The 27,939-nt window shown below is 43.8% G+C and overlaps 1 protein-coding gene across 6 annotated transcripts; it reads right to left on the bottom strand.

Moving 5' to 3' along the window:
- Window positions 1-1,018: 1,018 nt before the first annotated feature.
- On the bottom strand, window positions 1,019-27,939 carry LOC112240224 (guanine nucleotide exchange factor for Rab-3A). Of its 6 annotated transcripts, none has more exons than XM_042301962.1 (13): window positions 27,716-27,939; window positions 26,652-27,084; window positions 22,977-23,220; window positions 21,620-21,715; window positions 21,327-21,404; window positions 20,757-20,996; window positions 16,406-16,525; window positions 9,896-10,024; window positions 7,397-7,509; window positions 5,655-5,678; window positions 4,525-4,624; window positions 4,239-4,305; window positions 1,019-4,048 (listed from the first exon to the last, which is right to left on the bottom strand). In XM_042301962.1, exons 2-13 carry the CDS (start codon window positions 26,867-26,869, stop codon window positions 3,957-3,959), a joined length of 1,521 nt encoding a protein of 506 aa, XP_042157896.1. In that variant the 5' UTR covers window positions 26,870-27,084; window positions 27,716-27,939; the 3' UTR covers window positions 1,019-3,956. The 6 variants fall into 6 exon arrangements, with proteins under 6 accessions (XP_042157896.1, XP_042157894.1, XP_042157897.1 ...); XM_042301960.1 differs by having other exon boundaries at window positions 26,652-27,088; XM_042301963.1 differs by lacking the exon at window positions 5,655-5,678 and having other exon boundaries at window positions 26,652-27,088.

The following is a 27,939-nucleotide window of genomic DNA, read 5'->3' on the forward strand; positions in this document are numbered from 1 at the left end:
GTCTGGAACATTCCCAGGATGTTGGAGCTCCATATTCCCTCCCTTTAAACCGGTTCAGCAACAACTGTGATGTGTGGGAGGGTCTCGAGTTCGAGGCAAAGATTATCTATTTAATTGACAAGATAGCAGAGTAACCGCTTTAACAATGAAAATACATGTCCTCAGTGAGATCAGGTGGTAACATTCTAGCCAATGAGAGGGCAGATACGCGTGCGAACAACACGCACCAGAAAGTCGTTGTTCCTCGAAGTTGCTGGGAAAAGGCCACGTGCATCTTCTTACATTTGTACCGGTAGGCTTTTACATGTGACATGATTTTGTAGGCTACTTCCGACAGGGCTTCTGTGGGTTAAAGCCACACTCCTTAAAAACAGTGGGGGGGGCCACAAAGGCATCCAACAAATGGAGACAATGGAGAAAGTGCATCACATGGCATTTTCACATAACAAATAGAAGTTCATTTCTGTGACATCTAGCAGCAACAATTATTTTAAAAGGTTATATAATTTGAGAGACTATAACCGCGCCAGACAACACACAGATGGGTGGTTCAGTCTTTTGTCCTGACCGGCTCAGTGCGTTCCACAGGGACGCTGGCTCACGTTGACAACAATGCTTCCCACAATTCTTTAAAGTTGGCTGGAGGTCCTTTGGGTGGTAGGCCATTCTTGATACACACGGGAAACTGTTTAGTGTGAGAGTGTGAGAGAAAAAAACAGCAGCATTGCAGTTCTTGACACAAACCGGTGCCCAGTTCCAAGACACATACACAATCCCTGTCTCAAGGCTTTAGAAAAAAAATCCTTCTTTAACCCGTCTCTTCCCCTTCATCTACACTGATTTAAAGTGGTTTTAACAGGTGACAATCAAATCAGGGATCATAGCAGTCACCTGGTCAATCTCACAGAAATAGCAGGTGTTCTTAATATTTTGTCCACTCAGTGTATGTTTCTTTCAATCTAAAGATGGCGTGTGTTGTTTTATTGGCATAATAAGTCAAGGATTCCAAACTCATAACGCGGCTGTAAGAACGAAGCTTTAATTGCACTTTCAGACTTCCGATATTCTTCATTTAAAAGTTTCATAAATATATTTTCATGCAGGATATGGCTAATATCAACACTATAGTGTTTTAGAGTTGTAGAACACAAACACACCCCCTGTACACACTATTGGCTATGTATCCACGCAAAGCGACACAATTCATGGTCACGTATTGGCTTTAAACATCATTTATCATACACAACCTGGAGTGCAATTTCAATAACATTTTACAGGAGTGCAATTTACAACTAAGGTTGAGCATAACATACTGCAATCATTTACAACTGTTTTCTCTCCCAAAACTACAGTTATTTTAAAGCTGTGAATAAAAATTGGTGGTATCAGGAAGGAGGAAGAAGAAAACAAAAATAAAAAAAACGTATTGCTTAGTCATCTATGATTGGTTCATAACTCTGTTATGTTAAAACTGTATTCTTAATTTCTAGGATAGTCGTTGCTAAGCGGTCACAGTATCCAGAGTGAAGACGAGGATATTTCAGATCACTGCTTTTACTTTGTGTACCTGCAACACACACTACTTCTGAACTGGTTTGTACTAAAACAGACTCAGCTATTTTGTATTATTTTGTTTTATTTTTAAATCCACACTGAGTGAATATTTCCCTTCCATAACCCATTCTCAGTCGAGGTTCCTATATAAGCCATGCAAGGCATTTACAACGTAGTGCAAGAATCTATCAAGGTTAAGGCAACGTAATGGGTGGTTTGGTTGTTAAGGTGAGAGGAGACGACAACACGTACGTAGTCTGGTTGTTAAGGTGAGAGGAGACAACAACACGTACGTAGTCTGGTTAAGGTGAGAGGAGACAACAACACGTACGTAGTCTGGTTGTTAAGGTGAGAGGAGACAACACGTACGTAGTCTGGTTGTTAAGGTGAGAGGAGACGACAACACGTACGTAGTCTGGTTGTTATGGTGAGAGGAGACAACAACACGTAGGTAGTCTGGTTGTTAAGGTGAGAGGAGACGACACATCACGTACGTAGTCTGGTTAAGGTGAGAGGAGACGACAACACGTACGTAGTCTGGTTGTTAAGGTGAGAGGAGACGACAACACGTAGGTAGTCTGGTTGTTAAGGTGAGAGGAGACGACAACACGTACGTAGCCTGGTTGTTAAGGTGAGAGGAGACGACGACAACATGTACGTAGTCTGGTTGTTAAGGTGAGAGGAGACGACGACACGTAGGTAGTCTGGTTGTTAAGGTGAGGAGACGACAACACGTAGGTAGTCTGGTTGTTAAGGTGAGAGGAGACGACGACACGTACGTAGTCTGGTTGTTAAGGTGAGAGGAGACGACGACACGTAGGTAGTCTGGTTGTTAAGGTGAGGAGACGACAACACGTACGTAGTCTGGTTGTTAAGGTGAGAGGAGACGACAACACGTACGTAGTCTGGTTGTTAAGGTGAGAGGAGACGACGACAACACGTAGGTAGTCTGGTTGTTAAGGTGAGAGGAGACGACAACACGTAGGTAGTCTGGTTGTTAAGGTGAGAGGAGACGACAACACGTACGTAGTCTGGTTGTTAAGGTGAGAGGAGACGACGACACGTAGGTAGTCTGGTTGTTAAGGTGAGGAGACGACAACACGTACGTAGTCTGGTTTAGGTGAGAGGAGACGACGACACGTACGTAGGTCTGGTTGTTAAGGTGAGAGGAGACGACGACATCACGTACATAGTCTGGTTGTTAAGGTGAGAGGAGACGACGACAACACGTACGTAGTCTGGTTGTTAAGGTGAGAGGAGACGACAACACGTACGTAGTCTGGTTGTTAAGGTGAGGAGACGACAACACGTACGTAGTCTGGTTGTTAAGGTGAGAGGAGACGACGACACGTACGTAGTCTGGTTGTTAAGGTGAGAGAAGACGACGACACGTACGTAGGTCTGGTTGTTAAGGTGAGAGGAGACGACGACATCACGTACGTAGTCTGGTTGTTAAGGTGAGAGGAGATGAGACAACATGCAGGACTAGTACACAGGTACCACATGACAGCTGTTAGAATGAAAAGTGAGCAGCATAGTTCTCTATTGGTCAGAACTCCAACTTAAAAACATCTGCGTGATTAACCTGACCAGTTAGGATTCAACCCATGTTAGTGTTTCCGTGGCAGCATGACACATGCGTATATAGTTTCAATCTGTGCCAACTAAGATCAGCTGTGTAACCACTTGTCAATTTTACGTAGTAATAACAAGAGTTTCTATGGTATATTGATACGTTTTCACATATACGCTACTGTCCTTTTAAAAGATGCTATTCATTGCATGTCTTTGTGGTTGTGTTATAATATTGTGCTAGTTTATAAAGCACATAGCTCTAACTGCTAGCATCGTACGAACTATACTGATCTCACAAGCTTACATTCTGTTTTGCTACAAATGTTTTTTTCCGCTACCGTGTAGCTCGCCAGATCGGGCTGATTTGTTACGACACTAATCTAATTGCTAAGTGGTGTCATATTAGCTGTAGCATTTCTGCTTCCCTCGTCAGACACACTTGAAAATCGCTCCCCTACTCAATAAGATCAGTGATCTGGTTTCTGTGTTCACTGTGTCCAGCTGAGGACTTTTCACACTACTGAGCCAAACCAGCCCAGTTTGTTTTTGGGTTGGATTATCAGGACAGTGTAAAAAGGGTACTGGTGATCTTGTGTCTCTGTACAGCTGATTGGTAGCTCTTGTCTTTCTAAGCCCAGGGTCGTGTTCAGTAGGCATGAAAACAGAAGAAAGTGTCCCTAAACGGGTGATAATATCTTGAACTTGTCCAATACGAAGCGCTTGCAAAAAAAAACGGTCTGTCGAGCACAACGTTTTTTTTTGTTGCTACGGTGTGCCCTAATGAACATGACCCAGGGCTAACGGTGACGTCTCCTCTTGTCTGTCTTCTATCCCTGGTCTGTGTCTGTGAGGTAGAAGCCCAGCTTGGCCACAGTCATCTCCCGCCGTAGACGTGTCACTTCCCAGAACATCTGTTCCGCTGGGGGGGGGTCAGGGGTCAAAGACATTAGGGTTTCATTAGTTGAAAGGGTTTCAGAACCCCAGACAGATTTGCTGTCTACATTGACAAAAGAGGAATGTAATGCCTGGGTCACCCACCATTACTGTTAAAAATGGGTCCATTGTTGACCTCAGTGTTTATCTGTTAAGAGGAAGGACGTCCCACTTACCATCATGTCTGACCAGGCCCTGCTGTATGTAGCGGATATAGGTGAAGAAATTACACACCGCTGTAATCTGGAGGGGTTGGAAATGAGAACGGGTTTCACAATTTCAAAATAAAAGTTCTGCAATGATAAGTCTTTATGAACACAAAAGGTGACTTCATGAATAAGATGAATAAGGATAAGGATTCATGAATAATAAATTCATCTGAATGAATGAATGTTATGCATCAATGTTTAGAATGCATAATGTTGTTTAAATGATTAGGACACAACAAACATGGTTAGGTACCCGTGCCCTGCTGGAGGGAGAGATGTGGTAGTAACTCTCTCTGTCTCCAAGTTTGATGCGGTGCTTACAGGACCGGGACATGCCGCTCAACGCACACTTCCTGTCAGAGGCAGAGAAACATAACACTACTCGCTCATTCATCTATGGAACTCTATGGGACAGTTTCAGGACCTTATTCATCTATAGAACTCTATGGGACAGTTTCAGGACCTCATTCATCTATAGAACTCTATGGGCCAGTTTCCAGAACCTCATTCATCTATGGAACTCTATGGGCCAGTTTTCCAGAACCTCATTCATCTATGGAACTCTATGGGCCAGTTTTCCAGGACCTCATTCATCTATAGAACTCTATGGGCCAGTTTCAGGACCTCATTCATCTATAGAACTCTATGGGCCAGTTTCAGGACCTCATTCATCTATAGAACTCTATGGGCCAGTTTCAGGACCTCATTCATCTATAGAACTCTATGGGCCAGTTTCAGGACCTCATTCATCTATAGAACTCTATGGGCCAGTTTCAGGACCTCATTCATCTATAGAACTCTATGGGACAGTTTCAGGACCTTATTCATCTATAGAACTCTATGGGACAGTTTCAGGACCTCATTCATCTATAGAACTCTATGGGCCAGTTTCCAGAACCTCATTCATCTATGGAACTCTATGGGCCAGTTTTCCAGAACCTCATTCATCTATGGAACTCTATGGGCCAGTTTTCCAGAACCTCATTCATCTATGGAACTCTATGGGCCAGTTTTCGGAAATTCATCTATGGGCCGGTTTCCGGACCAAATTAAGACTAATCCTTAGTATTTGTTGCCCAAGAGCAGGCTTATTCTGGGTCTGTGAAATTGGCCCTACATGTAAACGATATGAAAATGTCATTGTTAGTTGTTTAACATTAGAAACAATAAATGAACAAAGCGTGGTCTGGAACAGTGGAACAACACATGCCTGCCTGGTTAGACAAAGTGTTAGAGGACATTCTGACGAAGAAGAGCGACTAAGGAGAGCGACTCAGTATACAGTACTACATATAGTCACACCATAGAACAAGTCCTTTTTTTTGTGGAAAAGGAAAGTAAATAAAACGATTGGCTCCTAAAAAATAAAAAAAAATCACTTACGTCTCTACTGCTGCTCTCAGGCCACTGGGAAAAAGAATTCAATCAAATTGTGAATAGGAAGCATGAGGTGAAGCAACGTAGCCCATTGAGTCAACCCATTAGCACTCAGAAAACAGATTTGAAGAGAAACCCAAAACCAATCTATTAGAAAGTCAGACAAATCCCCCCCACAAAAAAAACCATCAAGCTATAGACAGAAACTACTGATGGGTTTTGACTTCTAAAGTTGAAATATGGTTAAATCATCCGGTATCCTATGGAAACGAGGACTTAAGGATTGAGCTGGAATGTTCTGAGGGAAGGAAAGATAATCACATGGTTGCAGTCACTGATAAGGATGGAGAGCTGTGGATTAGTGAGGAATGGAGGCCGAGGTCACATCAAGGGAGAAGGAGCAGTCTATTACCCTATATAACAGTGGTGTGTGTGTGTGTGTATATATCTATATATATATCTATATATATCTATATATCTATATATATCTATATATCTATATATATATATCTATATATATATCTATATATATCTATATATATATATATATATATATAGATATATCTATATATATATAGATATATATATATATATATGTATGTATATATATATATATATAGATATATATATGTATGTATATATATATATATCTATATATATCTATATATATATCGATATATATATATATATATATATATATATATATATATATATATATATATATATATATATATATATATATATATATATATATATATATCTATATATATATATATAGATATATATATATATATATATATATATATATATATATATATATATATATATATATATATATCTATATATATATATATATATAAATATATCTATATATATATCTATATATATATATATCTATATAAGATATATATATATATATATCTATATATATATATCTATATATATAGATATATATATATAGATATATATAGATATATATACATATATCCGTATGTTATACACTATATATAATCTATATATACTATATATAGAACCTAACACTATATAAACACTATATAACACTATATAACACTATATAACACTATATAAACACTATATAACACTATATAAACACTATATAAACACTATATAAACACTATATAACACTATATAACACTATATAAACACTATATAAACACTATATAAACACTATATAACACTATATAACACTATATAACCTATATAACACTATATAACACTATATAAACACTATATAAACACTATATAACACTATATAAAACACAATGGTGATGTCAACAACATTGGGCATGGTGGGGAACATGTGTGTCTGAGGAAGTGTGATGTCATTCATGTTTGTGGAAATGTAAACGATAAGTTATTTATTGTTGTTTTTTGGGGGTGTTTGTTGTAAAATAAAATATGACATAAAAAGACCAACCAAGTTCCTATAATTTGATATTCATCACAGAAGACAGGTGTAGTCACCAAGAGGAGAGGAAGTGTCTGTTTTAATGTGATATTCATCACAGAAGACAGGTGTAGTCACCAAGAGGAGAGGAACTGTCCATTTTAATTTGAGCATGAATAGGCAGTGTATGAGAATAAGAGGTGACAGAGAAAGAACGAGTGATGGGAGTAGTGCAGATGTGATTACTGTTGTCAAGATAGTATCAACAACAACAACAAAACTACCCAGAATACATTTCCTGAGGAAAACAACCTTGTAAAAACGTTGACTGATCACTCACTTGGGCCCGCCACACTCTATGGCGTTGGCTTTGACCATGGGTAAAGCAGACACGGCCACCGGTTCGATGGTCAGCGAGTTGTTCTCCACTGCATTCTGCACCGACTGAGACAACTGTTGACAGAAGATTATTCATAAAAACCTGAATAAAAACAAACACATACAGAATATAGACATTGAATCTTGTGATTGACTTGTTTCATGTGAATTCTGTCACTAAGCATTTATTGTCTAATCTGAATGTTACAGATGAAGTTCCCTCTCAGAAAAATAACATTCTATTCTGGTACGAGTAGTTGTGCCATTCTATTCTGGTACGAGTAGTTGTGCCATTCTATTCTGGTACGAGTAGTTGTGCCATTCTATTCTGGTACGAGTAGTTGTGCCATTCTATTCTGGATTGACTTGAGTAGTTGTGCCATTCTATTCTGGTACGAGTAGTTGTGCCATTCTATTCTGGTACGAGTAGTTGTGCCATTCTATTCTGGTACGAGTAGTTGTGCCATTCTATTCTGGTACGAGTAGTTGTGCCATTCTATTCTGGTACGAGTAGTTGTGCCAATCTATTCTGGTACGAGTAGTTGTGCCATTCTATTCTGGTACGAGTAGTTGTGCCATTCTATTCTGGTACGAGTAGTTGTGCCATTCTATTCTGGTACGAGTAGTTGTGCCATTCTATTCTGGTACGAGTAGTTGTGCCATTCTATTCTGGTACGAGTAGTTGTGCCATTCTATTCTGGTACGAGTAGTTGTGCCATTCTATTCTGGTACGAGTAGTTGTGCCATTCTATTCTGGTACGAGTAGTTGTGCCATTCTATTCTGGTACGAGTAGTTGTGCCATTCTATTCTGGTACGAGTAGTTGTGCCATTCTATTCTGTCTGTACGTACAGTTGAAGTAGGAAGTTTACATACACCTTAGCCAAATACATTTCAACGCAGTTTTTCACAATCCCTGACATTTAACCCTAGTAAAAAGTCCCTGTCTTTGGTCAGTTAGGATCACAACTTTATTTTAAGAATGTGACATGTCAGAATAATAGTAGAGAGAATTATTTATTTCAGCTTTTATTTCCTTCCTCGCATTCCCAGTGGGTCAGAAGTTAACATGCACTCAATTAGTATTTGGTAGCATTGCCTTTAAAATGGTTTAACTTGGGTCAAATGTTTTGGGTAGCCTTCCACATGCTTGCCACAATAAGTTGGGTAGATTTTGGCCCATTCCACCTGACAGAGCTGGTGTAACTGAGTCAGGTTTGTAGGCCTCCTTGCTCACACACGCTTTTTCAGTTCTGCCCACATATTTTCTATACGATTGAGGTCAGGGCTTTGTGATGGAAACTCCAATACCTTGACTTTGTTGTCCTTAAGCCATTTTGGAAGTATGGAAGTATGCTTGGGGTCATTGTCCATCTGGAAGATCCATTTGCGACCAAGCTTTAACTTCCTGACTGATGTCTTGAGATGTTGCTTCAATATATACACATAATTTTCCAACCTCAAGATGCCATCTATTTTGTGAAGTGCACCAGTCCCTCCTGCAGCAAAGCACCCCCACAACATGATGCTACCACCCCCATGCTTCACGGTTGGAATGGTGTTCTTTGCCTTGCAAGCCTCCCCCTTTTTCCTCCAAACATAACGATGGTCATTATGGCCAAAGAGTTCTATTTTTGTTTCATCAGACCAGAGGACATTTCTCCAGAAAGTACGATCTTTGTCCCCATGTGCAGTTGCAAACCGTAGTCTGGCTTTTTTATGGCGGTTTTGGAGCAGTGGCTTCTTCCTTGCTGAGTGGCCTTTCAGGTTATGTCGATATCGGACTCATTTTACTGTGGATATAGATACTTTTGTACCTGTTTCCTCCAGCATCTTCACAAGGTCCTTTGCTGTTGTTCTGGGATTGATTTGCACTTTTCGCACCAAAGTACGTTCATCTCTAGGAGACAGAACACATCTCCTTCCTGAGCGGTATGACGGCTGCGTGGTCCCATGGTGTTTATACTTGCGCACTATTGTTTGTACAATAGTATGAATGTGGTACCTTCAGGCGTTTGGAAATTGCTCCCAAGGATGAACCAGACTTGTGGAGGTCTACAATTTTTTTTCTGAGTTCTTGGCTGATTTCTTTTGATTTTCCCATGATGTCAAGCAAAGAGGCACTGAGTTTCAAGGTAGGCCTTGAAATACATCCACAGGTACACGTCCAATTGACTCAAATTATGTCAATTAGCCTATCAGAAGGTTCTAAAGCCATGACATCATTTTCTGAAACTTCTGACCCACTGGAATTGTGATAGATTATTTCACTGTGTCTAAACAATTGTTGGAAAAAAATGACTTGTGTCATGCACAAAGTAGATGTCCTAACAGACTTGCCAAAACTATAGTGTGTTAACAAGAAATTTGTGGAGTGGTTGAAAAACGAGTTAATGACTCCAACCTAAGTATGTAAACTTCCGACTTCAACTGTATGTACAGAGAAACACAAAGGTACATACCTCAGATTTGGTGAAGGAGAGACAGGGGCCGATGTCCTCTCTGTAGATACGGCCCAGGAAGGCTGACGTTCTGTCCAGACTAGGTCTGTCTTTCCAGGTCAGGAACTCTGCATACAGCACGTTGTCCATCTGAGGACAGGAAACACTGTATAATTTCAATGAGAAATGATTTTATTTAATTATTTTCCTGTATTTGATTTACTGTGTATATAGATTAATATGTAATAAACATGATTGTATTTGCAGGACAGATGGGAAACAGGAGTTAACCAGGTATATTTAAGTAAGTAGTTGTCACTTGTAAGTCTATAATCTGTTGCAACTTTATTGAGGTTCCTACCTTTGACCTGTTAAACTGCCAGTATTGTACGTTATGGTTCAAGTTTGATGCCAGATTGATAATGTATCTGTGATTCTAGAGCAGCTGTTGTCTTCCTATAAGACTCTTACTGGTGTGATTCTAGAGCAGCTGTTGTCTTCCTACAAGCCTCTCTCACTGGTGTGATTCTAGAGCAGCTGTTGTCTTCCTACAAGCCTCTCTCACTGGTGTGATTCTAGAGCAGCTGTTGTCTTCCTACAAGCCTCTTTCACTGGTGTGATTCTAGAGCAGCTGTTGTCTTCCTACAAGCCTCTCTCACTGGTGTGATTCTAGAGCAGCTGTTGTCTTCCTACAAGACTCTCTCACTGGGGTGATTCTGGAGCAGCTGTTGTCTTCCTACAAGCCTCTCTCACTGGGGTGATTCTAGAGCAGCTGTTGTCTTCCTACAAGCCTCTCTCACTGGTGTGATTCTAGAGCAGCTGTTGTCTTCCTACAAGACTCTCTCACTGGGGTGATTCTGGAGCAGCTGTTGTCTTCCTACAAGCCTCTCTCACTGGTGTGATTCTGGAGCAGCTGTTGTCTTCCTACAAGCCTCTCTCACTGGGGTGATTCTAGAGCAGCTGTTGTCTTCCTACAAGCCTCTTTACTGGTGTGATTCTAGAGCAGCTGTTGTCTTCCTACAAGCCTCTCTCACTGGGGTGATTCTAGAGCAGCTGTTGTCTTCCTACAAGCCTCTCTCACTGGGGTGATTCTGGAGCAGCTGTTGTCTTCCTACAAGCCTCTCTCACTGGTGTGTTTCTAGAGCAGCTGTTGTCTTCCTACAAGCCTCTCTCACTGGTGTGATTCTAGAGCAGCTGTTGTCTTCCTACAAGCCTCTCTCACTGGTGTGATTCTAGAGCAGCTGTTGTCTTCCTACAAGCCTCTTTCACTGGTGTGATTCCATGACATTTGGTACTGTGTGGTTAATATAAAAGGGCTTCCTGAGAGAAGGCATGACATTTACAGTCTTATTCTAAAATGGATTAAATAACTAATTTTACTCAATCGACACACAATATCCCATAATGATAATGCAAAAACAGGGTTTAAGACATTTTTTCAAATGTGTAAAAAAAAATATCTAAAACTGAAATAACTTATTTACATCAGTATTCAGACCCTTTGATATTATACTCAAAAATAAGCTCAGGTGCATCCTGTTTCCATTGAACATCCTTGAGATGATTTTACAACTTGATTAAAGTCCACCTGTTGTAAATTCAATTGATTGGACATGATTTGGAAAAGCACACCTGTCTATATTAAAAGGTTGAAATTGCTTATTAGAGAAAAAAACAAGCTAGAGGTAGAAGGAACTGTCCATAGAGCTCCAAGACAGGATTGTGTCGAGGCACAGATCTGGGGAAGGGTACCAAAAAAAATGTCTTCAACATTGAAAGTCCGCAAATACACAGTGGCCTCCATCATTCTTAAATGGAAGAAGTTTGGAACCTCCAACTCTCTTCCTGGCTGCCCGGCCAAACAGCAATTGGGGAAGAAGGGCCTTGGTCAGGAAGGTGACCAAGAACTGATGGTCACTTTGACAGAGCTCCAGAGTTCCTCTGTGGAGATGGGAGAACCTTCCAGGACAACCATCTCTGCAGCACTCCACCAATCAGGCCTTTATGGTAGAGTGGTCAGACGGAAGCCACTCCTCAGTAAAAAGGCACATGACCGCCCATTTGGAGTTTGCCAAAAGGCACCTAAAAGACTCTTAGACCATGAGGTGATAAAATGATTGTTGTCTATTAACAATGACAAGCCACCGGGGTCTGACAATCTAGATGGAAAATGACTGAGGATAATAGCAGACGATATTGCCACATCTTCAATTTAAGCCTACTAGAAAGTGTGTGCCCTCAGGCCTGGAGGGTAGCTAAAGTCATTCTGCTACCTAAGAATAGTAAAGCCCCCTTTACTGGCTCAAATAGCCGACCAATCAGCCTGTTACGAACCCTTAGTAAACTTCTGTACATTTTTTGTTTACCAGATACAGTAAACAAATTGACAACATCATTTCAGATTGCTTATAGGGAAGGACACTGAACAAGCACAGCACTTACACAAATGACTGATGATTGGAGAGCAATTGATGATAAAATGATTGTGGAGGCTGTCTTGTTAGACTTCAATGCAGCTTTTGACATTATTGATCATAGTCTGCTGCTGGAAAGTATGTGTTATGGCTTTACACCCCCTGCTATAATGTGGATAAATAGTTACTTGTCCAACAGAACACAGAGGGTGTTCTTTAATGGAAGCATATCAAATATAATCCAGTTTGAATCAGGAATTCCCCAGGGTAGCTGTTTAGGCCCCTTGCTTTTTAAAATTTTTACTAACAACATTCCCCTGACTGAGTAAAGGCAGAGTGTCAACGAATGCGGATGACTCAACACTATACACGTCAGCTACTACAGCGACTGAAATGACTGCAACACTTAACAAAGAGCTGCAGTTAGTTTCAGAGTGGGTGGTAAAGGAATAAATTAGCCCTAAAACTAAAAGCATTGTATTTGGAACAAAACACTTACTAAACCCTAAACCTCAACCAAATCTTGTAATAAATAATGTGGAAATTGAGCAAGTTGAGGTGACTAAACTGCTTGGAGTAACACTATATTGTAAACTGTCATGGACAAAACATATTGATACAACAGTAACTAAGATGGGGAGAAGTCTGTCCAAAATTGCAATTGGCTCAGAACAGGGCAGCACGGCTGGCCCTTGGATGTACACAGAGAGATAATATTAATAATATGCATGTCAATCTCTCCTGGCTGAAAGAGGAGAGATTGACTTCTTCACTACTTTTATTTCTGAGAGGTATTGACATGTTGAATGCACCGAGCTGTCTATCACAGCTCGGACACCCATGCATACCCCACAAGACATGCCACAAGAGGTCTCTTCACAGTCCCCAAGTCCAGAACAGACTATGGGAGGCACACAGCACTACATAGAGCCATGACTAAGTCTATTCCTACTTGAAGCATGGTGGTGGCAGCATCATGCTGTGGGGATGCTTTTCAGTGGCAGGGACTGGGAGACTAGTCAGGATCGAGGGAAAGATGAGTGGAGTAAAGTACTGAGAGATCTTTGATGGAAACCTGCTCCAGAGCACTCAGGACCTCAGACTGGAGTGAAGGTTCACCTTGCAACAGAACAACGACCCTAAGCACACAGCCAAGACAATGCAGAAGTGGCTTCAGGACAAGTCTCTGAATGTCCTTGAGTGGCCCAGCCAGAACCCGGACTTGAACCCAAACATCTCTGGAGAGACTTGAAAATAGCTGGGCAGTGACGCTCCCCATCCAACCTGACAGAGCTTTAGAGGATCTGCAGAGAAGAATGGGAGAAATTCCCCAAATACAGGTGTGCCAAGCTCATAGCGTCATACCCAAGAAGACTCGAAGCTGTAATCGCTGTCAAAGGTGCTTCAACAAAGTACTGAGTAAAGGGTCTGAATATTTATGTAAATGTGACCTGTTTTTTATTTGTAATACATTTGCAAAAATGTATTTAAAACCTGTTTTCGTTTGTCATTATGGGGTATTGTGTGCAGATTGACGAGGGGAAAAAAACTATTTAATCCATTTTAGAATAAGGCTGCAACGTAACAAAATGTGGAAAAAGTCAAGGGGTCTGAATACTTTCCCGAATGCACTGTAGTGTCACAGTCCACGTAAAAATGATCCAGGCAACATCACTCAGTAGAGGAAAGGTAGACATTCACTCACATATGAATTATATTGTGTATTATTCAGCTGTACTTTGTAAGCACATGAACAAATGAGTTTCCCCCCTGGTGGGATAATAATGTTGATCTAAACCTACTCAGTCAGACCGAATAAAACTGACATATCAACCACTAGACACTGATCACACAGTAAAGTAGGGAAGGAATAACAACTATAGAAATGGCTGCATATCCACAGCTTCCCAACCTGTCAATGGCTAAGCTTCCCAATGGCTAAGCTTCCCAGCCTGTCAATGGCTAAGCTTCCCAACCGGTCAATGGTTAAGCTTCCCAACCGGTCAATGGCTAAGCTTCCCAACCGGTCAATGGCTAAGCTTCCCAGCCGGTCAATGGTTAAGCTTCCCAACCGGTCAATGGCTAAGCTTCCCAACCGGTCAATGGCTAAGCTTCCCAACCGGTCAATGGTTAAGCTTCCCAACCGGTCAATGGCTAAGCTTCCCAACCGGTCAATGGCTAAGCTTCCCAACCGGTCAATGGTTAAGCTTCCCAACCGGTCAATGGCTAAGCTTCCCAACCGGTCAATGGCTAAGCTTCCCAGCCTGTCACTGGCTAAGCTTCCCAGCCTGTCAATGGCTAAGCTTCCCAGCCTGTCAATGGCTAAGCTTCCCAACCTGTCAATGGTTAAGCTTCCCAGCCTGTCAATGGCTAAGCTTCCCAATGGCTAAGCTTCCCAACCTGTCAATGGCTAAGCTTCCCAACCTGTCACTGGCTAAGCTTCCCAACCGGTCAATGGCTAAGCTTCCCAGCCTGTCACTGGCTAAGCTTCCCAGCCTGTCAATGACTAAGCTTCCCAGCCTGTCAATGGCTAAGCTTCCCAGCCTGTCAATGGCTAAGCTTCCCAGCCTGTCAATGGTTAAGCTTCCCAACCGGTCAATGGTTAAGCTTCCCAACCGGTCAATGGCTAAGCTTCCCAACCGGTCAATGGCTAAGCTTCCCAGCCTGTCACTGGCTAAGCTTCCCAGCCTGTCAATGGCTAAGCTTCCCAGCCTGTCAATGGCTAAGCTTCCCAACCTGTCAATGGTTAAGCTTCCCAGCCTGTCAATGGCTAAGCTTCCCAATGGCTAAGCTTCCCAACCTGTCAATGGCTAAGCTTCCCAACCTGTCACTGGCTAAGCTTCCCAACCGGTCAATGGCTAAGCTTCCCAGCCTGTCACTGGCTCTTCCCAGCCTGTCAATGGCTAAGCTTCCCAGCCTGTCAATGGCTAAGCTTCCCAGCCTGTCAATGGCTAAGCTTCCCAGCCTGTCAATGACTAAGCTTCCCAGCCTGTCAATGGCTAAGCTTCCCAGCCTGTCAATGGCTAAGCTTCCCAGCCGGTCAATGGTTAAGCTTCCCAACCGGTCAATGGCTAAGCTTCCCAACCGGTCAATGGCTAAGCTTCCCAACCGGTCAATGGCTAAGCTTCCCAACCGGTCAATGGTTAAGCTTCCCAACCGGTCAATGGTTAAGCTTCCCAACCGGTCAATGGCTAAGCTTCCCAACCTGTCACTGGCTAAGCTTCCCAACCGGTCAATGGCTAAGCTTCCCAGCCTGTCACTGGCTAAGCTTCCCAGCCTGTCAATGGCTAAGCTTCCCAGCCTGTCAATGGCTAAGCTTCCCAGCCTGTCAATGGCTAAGCTTCCCAACCTGTCAATGGTTAAGCTTCCCAGCCTGTCAATGGCTAAGCTTCCCAATGGCTAAGCTTCCCAACCTGTCAATGGCTAAGCTTCCCAGCCTGTCAATGGCTAAGCTTCCCAACCTATCAATGGCTAAGCTTCCCAGCCTGTCCATGGCTAAGCTTCCCAGCCTGTCCATGGCCCTGTGTAGGCCCTGTAATGAAGCCCTTTTTATATAATTTGTTTTCCAGTAACCCATCCCTTAGTCTCTTCCAGTTCACCTCACCTTCGGTATGAAAGCCTGTAGAAAAAGAGGCCAACAGAAGGTGGAGCATGAAAGCCGTTGGCACGTTCAAACAGAGGAGATTTGAAACCGGAAGGCAATAATCTTCCAGTGGTGCCCACATGGGGTAGAGTCATTTCAACCAAATTATAGAACAAAATGTCATTTTTTTTGTCTGAGGTATCAATTTTCAAAAATATAGTACACAAGCAATGCTATCACCGTAAATTAGCTTACTCTGGATAATTTGAGCTTCTGAAGAGGGATGGAAGGGTTGGTAGATTTGTTTTTTGTTTTTATCAACGTCTACTCACGGCCAATCAGTCAGCAGAAGATGGCAATCAGCGCTTCACTCAAAACCTACTTTACCAATATGAACTCTGGCTCTGGAGAACAACGTGAAGGAAGCCAAGGCTACCCCGTCCTAGAACCTCAAAGAGCAAGCAGAAACACAGTGGCAAGGAAAAAGTCCCTAGAAGGAAGAAATCTTAAGAGGAACCAGAGGGGTGTGGTTACCTGTCGGCTGAGAGAGCGTGGCCCCTCCCCCTTCTCTGCCCAGTAGGGTTCATAGGTCACAGAGATCGAGTGGCCCGGAACCAGACACAAAATCAGAGAGAGGAGCGCAGGAACCGTAGGCTGAGAGAGAGGAGGATGGAGGGAAGGAGAGAGGAGGATGGAGGGAAGGAGAGAGGAGGATGGAGAGAGGAGGATGGAGGGAAGGAGAGAGGAGGATGGAGGGAAGGAGAGAGACAGACAGACAGAGAGACAGACAGAGACAGACAGACAGAGAGACAGACAGAGAGACAGACAGAGAGACAGACAGAGAGACAGACAGACAGACAGACAGACAGACAGACAGACAGAGAGAGAGAGAGGGGGGTCCGGGAAAGGCAATGAGCAAGTGAAAGAAAAATAATCCCATGATATGGGAAGAGGATGGTATATGGGGACAGGGAGAGGATGATATGGAGAGAGTGATGAAAGGATGCAGGAAGGGAGGAGAGAAATGGAGAGAGTGATGAAAGGGTGTAGGAAGGGAGGAGAGAAATGGAGAGAGTGATGAAAGGGTGTAGGAAGGGAGGAGAGAAATGGAGAGAGTGATGAAAGGGTGTAGGAAGGGAGGCAGAAATGGAGCAAGTGAAAAGGATGGAGGAAGGGAGGAGAAAATGGAGAGAGTGATAAAGGATGGAGGAAGGGAGGAGAGAAATGGAGAGAGTGATGAAAGGATGGAGGAAGGGAGGAGAGAAATGGAGAGAGTGATGAAAGGATGGAGGAAGGCAGGAGAGAAATGGAGAGAGTGATGGAAGGGAGGAGAGAAATGGAGAGAGTGATGAAAGGATGGAGGAAGGGAGGAGAGAAATGGAGAGTGATGAAAGGATGGAGGAAGGGAGGAGAGAAATGGAGAGAGTGATGAAAGGATGGAGGAAGGGAGGAGAGAAATGGAGAGAGTGATGAAAGGATGGAGGAAGGGAGGAGAGAAATGGAGAGTGATGAAAGGATGGAGGAAGGGAGGAGAGAAATGGAGAGAGTGATGAAAGGGTGCAGGAAGGGAGGAGAGAAATGGAGAGTGATGAAAGGATGCAGGAAGGGAGGAGAGAAATGGAGAGAGTGATGAAAGGATGGAGGAAGGGAGGAGAGAAATGGAGAGAGTGATGAAAGGATGGAGGAAGGGAGGAGAGAAATGGAGAGAGTGATGAAAGGATGGAGGAAGGGAGGAGAGAAATGGAGAGTGATGAAAGGGTGCAGGAAGGGAGGAGAGAAATGGAGAGTGATGAAAGGATGCAGGAAGGGAGGAGAGAAATACATTCACAAGGGTTATAGTGGGAAGCAGTAGAAGAGTTAGTGCAGAAACAAGCATTGAATTGTTGTGCATTTCTGTAGATCGCTGTTAGTGGTCACAGTAGGTTGATTGAAAAGTTCAACCAGAAGCAGACCCAAGATTAGATTGAGAATGTGTGCGCCATAATCTATAGTACATAAGTACGCACATCACAACAGTATGGCTGTGTCTGAAATCTGTCTTGCCCACTAACTACTAAAAACGACATACTGTACACTAACAATACAACATACAATAAATGACCAGAAGTATGTGGACACCTGCTGGTCCAACTTCTCGATCTAAAATCATGGGATTTTAATATGGAGTTGGTCCCCCCCCTTTGCTGCTATAACAGTCTCCACTCTTCTGGGAAGGTTTTCCACTAGATGTTGGAACATTGCTGCTATAACAGCCTCCACTCTTCTGGGAAGGCTTTCCACTAGATGTTGGAACATTGCTGCAGGGGGACTTGCTTCCATTCAGCCACAAGAGCATTAATGAGGTCGGGCACTGATGTTGGGCGATTAGGCCTGGCTCCCAGTCGGCGTTCGAATTCTTCCCAAAGGTGTTCAATGGGGTTGAGGTCAGGGCTCTGTGCAGGCCAGTCAAGTTCTTCCACACTGATATCAACAAACCATTTCTACAAGGATCTTGCTTTGTGCACGGGGGAAATTGTCATGCTTTAACATGAAAGGGCCTTCCTCAAACTGTTGCCACAAAGTTGGAAGCTCAGAATCATCTAGAATGTCATTGTTTGTTGTAGCGTTAAGATTTCCCTTCACTGGAACTAAGGGGCCCGAACCATGAAAAACTGCCCCAGACCATTATTTTTCCTCCACCCAACTTTATAGTTGGCACTATGCATTGGGGCAGGTAGCATTCTCCTGGCATCGCCAAACCCAGATTTGTCCGTCGGACTGCTATGGTGGTGAAGCGTGATTCATCACTCCAGAGAATGCATTTCCACTGCTTTTGATTCCAACGGCGGCGAGCTTTACACCACTCCAGCCAACGCTTGGCATTGTGTATGGTGATCTTAGGCTCGTGTGCAGCTGCTCAGCCATGGAAACCCATTTCACGAAGCTCCCGACGAACAGTTCTTGTGCTGACGTTGCTTCCAGAGGCAGTTTGGAACTCGGTAGTGAGTTTTCATCTGCATAGTTTGCTGTTTGGGGTTTTAGGCTTTATAAATACATTTGATTGATTGGTTTTGCAACTGAGGACGGACAATTTTTTCACGCTTCAGCACTCGTCTGTCCCGTTCTGTTGGTGCTGATAGACGTTTCCACTTCACAATAAAAGCACTTACAATTGACCGGGGCAGCTCTAGCAGGGTGGCATCCTATGGACAGAGCCACAATGAAAGTCACAGCTCTTCAGTAAGGCCAGTCTACTGTCAGTGTTTGTCTATGGAGATTGCATGGCTGTGTGCTCAATTTTATACACCTGTCAGCAACAGGAGTGGCTGAAATAGCCAAATCCACTTATTTGAAAGTGTGTCCACATACTTTTGTATATATAGTGTACTACTTAGAGAGTATTGTTTAGTAAAAACGTATGCAGTAAGCAACAAATATCAACATACTACTCATTCATACGGAGAAGACATCATCTAATGCACAATCAGACTTGTTCCCCTCTATTCGTTCATTTTCGTAGAGCGCTTCTCCTATTCTGATTATCAGCTGCAGTCAAGCACACGTGGGTGTTTTCCTCAATAGTGTGCAGAAAATTCTACTACATGAAAATCCAAAGTGAGTATCGGCCTGTCTAGACTTTTTCCAGAGTCAGTAGAAAGGCCTCTTTTAGTGTCCTGTGTTTTCATAACTGTGACCTTAATTGCCTACGGTCTGTAAGCTGTTAGTGTCTTAACGACCGTTCCACAGGTACATGTTCATTAATTGTTTATGGTTCATTGAACAAGCATGGGAAACAGTGGTTAAACCCTTTACAATGACGATCTGTGAAGTTATTTGGACTTTTACAAATGATCTTGGAAAGACGTTGTCCTGTAAAAGGGACGTTTTTTTGTTGCTGAGTTTACATTTAAATGTGTCTTCCGTGTCCACATTGTGTCCGGATTCCCCTTTTTCCTGCGCTATATTCAAATGCCAGCATGCATTCTACAAACGGTGGAATAGGCTAAATATGATAACACAACAACAACTGATGTCAATAGCTAACTACTGTAGCTAACCTCTGTCGCCAACGAGCCGGCTAACCTCTGTCGCCAACGAGCCGGCTAACCTCTGTCGCCAACGAGCCGGCTAACCTCTGTCGCCAACGAGCCGGCTAACCTCTGTCGCCAACGAGCCGGCTAACCTCTGTCGCCAACGAGCCGGCTAACCTCTGTCGCCAACGAGCCGGCTAACCTCTGTCGCCAACGAGCCGGCTAACCTCTGTCGCCAACGAGCCAGCTAGCAAAGCTAAAGGGATTGCAAACAGGTTACCATAACTCTAACCAAACCCACATTTATTTTCTAAATATTAGCTAGCGGGTTAGCATTTATGAGGCCAGCAAACATGTTCCTTACACGCTTGGAACGTATTTCCTCTTAACGTTATAATGAAAAAAGGTGCCTTTCGCTTCCAAAGTGCTAATGATATTGCCCACTGTACGTGCTTTCGGTAGCCTGAATGGCGTCCAGACTAAGGATTAATCCGCATTAATGCGACCAGATCTGTACACAATCAGACCACAATGCAACATTTGTGCTTCTAGACCAGTCTTTATAATGTGATCTTCGTATTCTGATAGCAGTAGTCACGTGTTTTCGCATTACCCGCATTGCCCAATTTTTCAGTTTTTGATTTGTTAAAAAAGTTTGAAATATCCAATAAATGTCGTTCCACTTCATGATTGTGTCCCACTTGTTGTTGATTCTTCACAAAAAAATACAGTTTTATATCTTTATGTTTGAAGCCTGAAATGTGGCAAAAGGTCGCAAAGTTCAAGGGGGCCGAATACTTTCGCAAGGCACTGTATTTAGAACGCAATTCTGAGTATTTGGGACACGGCCGGTGTGTAGTCTGAAAGCAGCTGACCTCTTTGTCCTCTCTGACTGGCTGCAGGGAGTGCAGGTCTAAGTTCCCACCAGGGGCCAATGGCAAGGCCCAGCTGGCGCTCTTGTTGCGCGTGTGTCCTCCTCCATGGCGGGGGCTGGCCCCCTTGGACCTGGTGCCCGGGGAGAGGAGCTGAGGGTGGGCCTGGCGATTGGGGGAAGACGGGGTGGAGGTTAGGACCATGGTCTTCAGGGCTGACACCTCCGCCTGAAGGACATCAATCTGGGAAGAGACAAGAACACGGGGTGTGGTTATAGACAGTAGTTATAGATTGTACCCAAACCGACACACACACGACAGCAGGGGAACACCACAGGGTCAGACGTAGTGCAGCATCCCTGGAGCAGGTAAAAGTGCCTTGTTTAAGGGCACAAAAGCAGTAGATAATGATACCAGCAACTCTTCAGCTGCCGGGCTCATTCACGCCAAATTTTTTCAGCAACCCCAGATTCTTGTAGGTTTTCCTGCATTAATCAGGTAGGACTGTGTGGCTCTATTGGTTAGAGCTCGGCATGGTTGTGGGTTCAATTCCCGGAGGGATCACAGACTAACCTTGCCCTGAGCCTCCTTCAGCTGCTTCTCTGCTGCGGCTTGTTTCACGTTGGCTTCCCGCACCATCTTGTGAGCTTCCTGGAGGACAGGAAGACAACCGTGTGTTACAACAACCATGCAGGGGCCACACTTTCTCAATGTCAAGATGTACTGATACCATCACAAGAGCACACCCAGGACAGATCGGTGTGTTGCAGGCTGTAGGACTCATTCCTGCCTCCGTCAGACTAGCCTCGATTCCAGGCTCCAGGGAGTACTAACCTAGACTAGATCTAATCTAGACCAAGACTAACCTCAAATAGACTGGCAGTGAGCTCTTCCAGCTCTTGCTCCAGCTGATCTCTGACCTGCGACAGACGCTCACACTCCTTATCCTTCAGCTTCAGCTCCTAGGAGAGGGGCGAGGTGGAGGAGAGGGGCGAGGTGGAGGAGAGGGGCGAGGTGGAGGAGAGGGGCGAGGTGGAGGAGAGGAGAAGAGAAGAGGGGAGAGGAGCGAGGTGGAGGAGAGAAGAGGAGCGAGGTGGAGGAGAGAAGAGGAGCGAGGTGGAGGAGAGAAGAGGAGCGAGGTGGAGGAGAGAAGAGGAGCGAGGTGGAGGAGAGAAGAGGAGCGAGGTGGAGGAGAGAAGAGGAGCGAGGTGGAGGAGAGAAGAGGAGCGAGGTGGAGGAGAGAAGAGGAGCGAGGTGGAGGAGAGGAGCGAGGTGGAGGAGAGGAGAGGAGACGAGTGGAGAGAGGTGGAGGGGAACTAGGTCAGTATGCAGTAGCATAGCGTAGGGCTGAACCTATTGGGATGACTGCATGGTCACACCCTTTTCCAGGTCACACATTGTTATGGAGTCAAGCAACTGTCATACAGTAGAGATGGGTGTGTGTGTGTGTGTGTGAGTGAGATCGGGGTGTGTGTGTGTGTGTGGGTGATCGGGGTGTGTGTGTGTGTGTGTGTGTGTGAGATCGGGGTGTGTGTGTGTGTGTGTGTGTGTGTGATCGGGGTGTGTGTGTGAGATCGGGGTGTGTGTGTGTGTGTGTGTGTGTGTGTGTGTGTGATGTGTGTGTGTGTGTGTGTGTGTGTGAGATCGGGGTGTGTGTGTGATCGTGTGTGTGTGTGTGAGATCAGGGTGTGTGTGTGTGTGAGATCAGGGTGTGTGTGTGTGTGTGTGTGTGTGTGTGAGATCAGGGTGTGTGTGTGTGTGAGATCAGGGATCGGGGTGTGTGTGTGAGATCAGGGTGTGTGTGTGTGTGTGTGTGAGATCAGGGTGTGTGTGTGTGTGGGTGTGTGTGTGTGAGATCAGGGTGTGTGTGTGTGAGAGATCAGGGTGTGTGTGTGTGTGAGATCAGGGTGTGTGTGTGTGTGTGTGTGTGTGAGATCAGGGTGTGTGTGTGTGTGAGATCAGGGTGTGTGTGTGTGTGTCAGGGTGTGTGTGTGTGAGATCAGGGTGTGTGTGTGTGTGTGTGTGTGAGATCAGTGTGTGTGTGTGTGTGTGTGTGTGTGTGTGTGTGTGTGTGTGTGTGATGTGTGTGTGTGTGTGTGTGTGTGAGTGAGATCAGGGTGTGTGTGTGAGATCAGGGTGTGTGTGTGTGAGATTAGGGTGTGTGTGTGTGAGATTAGGGTGTGTGTGTGTGTGTGTGTGCCAGCCTGTAATACCGGTCCCTACCTTCTGTGCAGCATCCAGTTGTTCCCGTAGGATCTCTGATCCCTTCTCTCTGATCTCCAGGGAAGAGCTCCGGAGGCGGGACACGTTGTCCTCATGCTCCCCGCCCTGGGTAGCACCCTCCAGCCTGCTGCCCTCCCGGCGCCGGGCCTGGGCAACAGCTCCCTCCTGGGGCCTGGTGAAACCTGGGTCAGCCGGCCCACCGCCGTCCACCCGGGGGCTCGGACCGGGCTCCAGGTCTACCAACCTTTACAAAACATAAAAATACCTGATATTTAAATAACATAGTTACATTTGTTTATAGTTAGGCATACTATATAGTTAGAAACCTAGACTGTAGAGCAGACTATACAGCAGCCGAGCGAGGGAAACAGCACCTCTCTGTCTCTCCATGTGTAGACCATGTATCTGATGCTGTCTGGACAGGGAAACAGCACCTCTCTGTCTCTCCATGTGTAGACCATGTATCTGATGCTGTCTGGACAGGGAAACAGCACCTCTCTGTCTCAGTGTGTGTAGACCATGTATCTGATGCTGTCTGGACAGGGAAACAGCACCTCTCTGTCTCTCCATGTGTAGACCATGTATCTGATGCTGTCTGGACAGGGAAACAGCACCTCTCTGTCTCTCCATGTGTAGACCATGTATCTGATGCTGTCTGGACAGTGAAACAGCACCTCTCTGTCTCTCCATGTGTAGACCATGTATCTGATGCTGTCTGGACAGGGAAACAGCACCTCTCTGTCTCTCCATGTGTAGACCATGTATCTGATGCTGTCTGGACAGTGAAACAGCACCTCTCTGTCTCAGTGTGTGTAGACCATGTATCTGATGCTGTCTGGACAGTGAAACAGCACCTCTCTGTCTCAGTATGTGTAGACCATGTATCTGATGCTGTCTCAGTATGTGTAGACCATGTATCTGATGCTGTCTCAGTATGTGTAGACCATGTATCTGATGCTGTCTCAGTGTGTGTAGACCATGTATCTGATGCTGTCTCAGTATGTGTAGACCATGTATCTGATGCTGTCTCAGTATGTGTAGACCATGTATCTGATGCTGTCTCAGTGTGTGTAGACCATGTATCTGATGCTGTCTCAGTATGTGTAGACCATGTATCTGATGCTGTCTCAGTATGTGTAGACCATGTATCTGATGCTGTCTCAGTGTGTGTAGACCATGTATCTGATGCTGTCTCAGTGTGTGTAGACCATGTATCTGATGCTGTCTGGCCAAATAGAGTATAGAATGTCAAACTCTTATTGGCCACACAGAATACATGGGGTTCGTATAGTAAGACAGTGGGTGCTGTTTCACTCGCTCAAATGCTTTCTCCGGTGAGATTGTTTCAGCCACTTGCAAATTGAAGGAAAGTTGGTGGATGCACAAAGCGACTCTAAGAGGTTAACTTCCTCTCTGCCATCAAGAGGGGGCCAACCGAATATCGATTAGGGCCCCCAAGAGGCCCTGAATCAGTTGCCCAACCATGGCAGGATCTCCAGTTACCCACATCAGGAAAGGGAGATACCTTGACAGTTGTCCAACTGTATGCCTTCAACTGAAATGTGTCTTCTGCATTTAACCCAACCCCTCTGAATCAGAGAGGTGAGGGGAGCTGCCTTAATCGACATCCACGTCTTCGGCGCCCGGGGAATAGTGGGTTAACTGCCTTGCTCAGGAGGCAGAATGACAGATTTTTACTTTTGTCAGCTCGGGGATCCAGCAACCTTTCGGTTACTGTCCCAAAACTCTAACCACCAGGCTACTATGGGCCTCCCTACCTGCTCTCCTCCCCCATCTGATGATTACCATTACCTCCTGTGTTTGCAGTAAAAATAATAATAACATTTACATTTTTCTATGTCTCAAGGGCCCTCTACGGGCTTGGGCCCCAGGGCTTCAGCCCCTTGCATTTATCTGGCCCAGTCAAAAACAATAACATTACAAACATCAATATATCATTAAGAATCATCACAGCATGTGAGGCCGAACTAGCCTACACAACTTTTTTCACAACTTTCGCTAATGCCATGATGGCAGTCTGACAGCACAACATTTCATCGGATTTCCCTTCCCAGCTCCCCGCACTTACCCTCTCACCACCCGGCTGGATGATTCACCGCGTACCGCCGCCGTGACGGCATCTACTCCCTGTTCCCAAGAATTCCATTCATTCTTAGTGTCCAATGTTTACTACTTGCTGTCGATATCATTCAGAAAGACGAAATGCAATAGTTTCAAAACAATGCTAAAATGTTAGTCTACTATTAAATAATGTTCACGACAACGCTATGAACTACAATTAATGTTTCATCGAGTTATCAAACGATATAAAGTTAAGCGAATGTTATTTTTGTGTTACTGACGTTTTGACTCGCTTTCAACGATGTTTGCGAAGCGCTGTAAATCTATGTTCATTCCAATAGAGAAAATAACGAATTGTGTCGTCGTCCATAGGTCACATGATGACACATCTTCCCATCCCAACCCCCCCAAAAAAATCTAGTTTAAGGAAACAGAACAAATAGCTACCTACTTCACACTACAGTTTAAGGAAACAGAATAGAATAGATATAGACAAATAGTGTCAATACAATACAGTTGATATAGACTACTGTCTAGTGTCAATACTACAGCCACATGTCTAGTGTCAATACAATACAGTTGCAATGTCAACAATCAATACAGTTGAAAGACTACACATGCATACAGTATCTACACATGTCTAGTGTCAATACAATACAGTTGATATAGACTACACATGTCTAGTGTCAATACAATACAGTTGATATAGACTACACATGTCTAGTGTCAATACAATACAGTTGATATAGACTACACATGTCTAGTGTCAATACAATACAGTTGATATAGACTACACATGTCTAGTGTCAATACAATACAGTTGATATAGACTACACATGTCTAGTGTAGAATCAATATTAGAGTAGAATCAATATTATAGAGTAGAATCATAGAATAGATCAGAATCATAGAATAGAATCAGAGTAGAATCAATATTAAAAGAGTAGAATCATAGAATATATAGAATAGAATCAGAGTAGAATCCATTTTAAAAGAGTAGAATCATAGAATAGAATCATAGAATAGAGTAGAATCATAGAATAGAGTAGAATCATAGAATAGAGTAGAATCATAGAATAGAGTAGAATCATAGAATAGAGTAGAATCATAGAATAGAGTAGAATCATAGAATAGAGTAGAATCATAGAATAGAGTAGAATCATAGAATAGAGTAGAATCATAGAATAGAATATAGAGTAGAATCATAGAATAGTGGATACAAATCATAATCTATATTCTCTCTACTGTCCATTGATGACGATACTGCAAATGGAGTGTGCAGTTTATTGGTGGGAGACACATCCTGCTATTGGCCTAGATATTTCTGGTTTGATTGTTGTTGTTGTTTAACTAAAGGGGCACAGGGCCTCAGTGGAAAAAGCCTGCATTAGTGGACTGACTATCACATGCTATGAAAAAGGACCGAAACACCTTATTACACATTATCAGACAGAATATTGATATTCACAGTATATCTGTGAATTAATGTGGTACAAATTAAGATTTGTTATGACCACCCTAAAAATATCTTCAGGCTTGGAACCGACTTCCACCTGTCAGTATCAAATCAAAAACGATTTATCGGTCTCTTACCTTCCAACCTCACACCTCTCCTCTCGGTAGGAGGGATATTTATCTCTCCCTCTCCGTTGTGTATGCTCCAGAACACTGGGTTTTCCATAGAACGTAGCGTTGGAGTACACCTGGACACCAGACCCAGCTGAGACTAGTACTTCATACCCAGGGTTGCAGGCAGAGGCAGGCGGAGAGGAGGACAGCTGGACACTGTGGAGACCCTCAAAAGCATCCATGTTCCAGACAGAGCCACTAATCCAACTGCAGTTTACCGTAACTTCAGTTACTGTGAAGGTTATGGCTTTCGTGAGATCATAATTAAGGCCCTTAAGAAGGGATGAGTTCTTCCACCTTCTTCAATCTTCTTTTTCTTTCCTTGTGTGTAATGGTGTTGTAGGAAAAACCTTCACTTCAGCAGGCATAAACACTTTCCAACTTGTTTACCTGAAGTCTACCTGGGAAAAATGCATATTCTTTACTGGAATAGAATATGATAATGCGTATTAGAATTTTAAAAATACTTAGGTGGACTTTCAACCTGCCGTATTATAATGAGGCACTACTTTTAGAATAAACCGAGCCGTCTGCTCCACTCCTGCTGGAGAGCTTTAGCAGGTACCCCTCTCCTGGCCAGCACTAGCCGACTAAACTCATCTCCACGATTTGCTACTCGTGTGGGCCGACTGGAGCTCCGAAGTGCCGCATAAAATGACGTTTTTATTAAGCAAACTACCGATTTTCAGCATCCAAAAACGAATGGCACGCAATTACACAGAACAATGTCGCGTGTTATTATGGGCTTTTGTTCGGGTGCTGAAATCGTGTTGTGACGTCAGAGCTCCAGTCCGCCCATGGACTTCGGTTAATCGGTTCGTCCAGCAGAAAAATGAAAGTGGTTTTTTTTTCTCCCTCATACAGCTACACATGAACGGGTTCGACAAAAATCATAGCCTACTTGTTTTTACGTTGTGTACGCATATTTGTTTAGATGTATTCATTGAGGACAAGTTTACACATTGATTGGCTGTACAGACGCTTTTTCAAAAGTTAAAAGTTGCTGGCATATGGGTTTTGCAACTCACCACGTGTGGATCAAACTTGATAGCTGATAGATCAATTTATGGTCTAATATTGAACACAATCATCTTAGTGACCCATATGTCATTGACCGAAAGTTGCAGAAGTCAGAAACAAAACAGCACAGTCCGAAGTTCAGCCTCTAGTTCGTGTTGTTGTTCTCTTGATCCACCGCAAACGGGTTAATTACTAACACCTTCGCTCCCGGTGGCCTGCGATGCACATTACT

The sequence above is a fragment of the Oncorhynchus tshawytscha genome, linkage group LG19 (genome assembly GCF_018296145.1).
Source record: "Oncorhynchus tshawytscha isolate Ot180627B linkage group LG19, Otsh_v2.0, whole genome shotgun sequence".
Taxonomy (NCBI): Eukaryota; Metazoa; Chordata; class Actinopteri; order Salmoniformes; family Salmonidae; genus Oncorhynchus; species Oncorhynchus tshawytscha.

Excerpts from the sequence above, each read along its gene's own strand:
- LOC112240224 (XM_042301962.1), bottom strand. The coding sequence starts at position 26,869 with ATGGATGCTTTTGAGGGTCTCCACAGTGTCCAGCTGTCCTCCTCTCCG. Across the intron at positions 23,221-26,651 it reads GAGAGGTGTGAGGTTGGAAG|GTTGGTAGACCTGGAGCCCG; the intron begins GTAAGAGACCGA and ends TGTTTTGTAAAG. Across the intron at positions 4,625-5,654 it reads CTGAGAGCAGCAGTAGAGAC|GAAGTGTGCGTTGAGCGGCA; the intron begins GTAAGTGATTTT and ends TGCCTCTGACAG.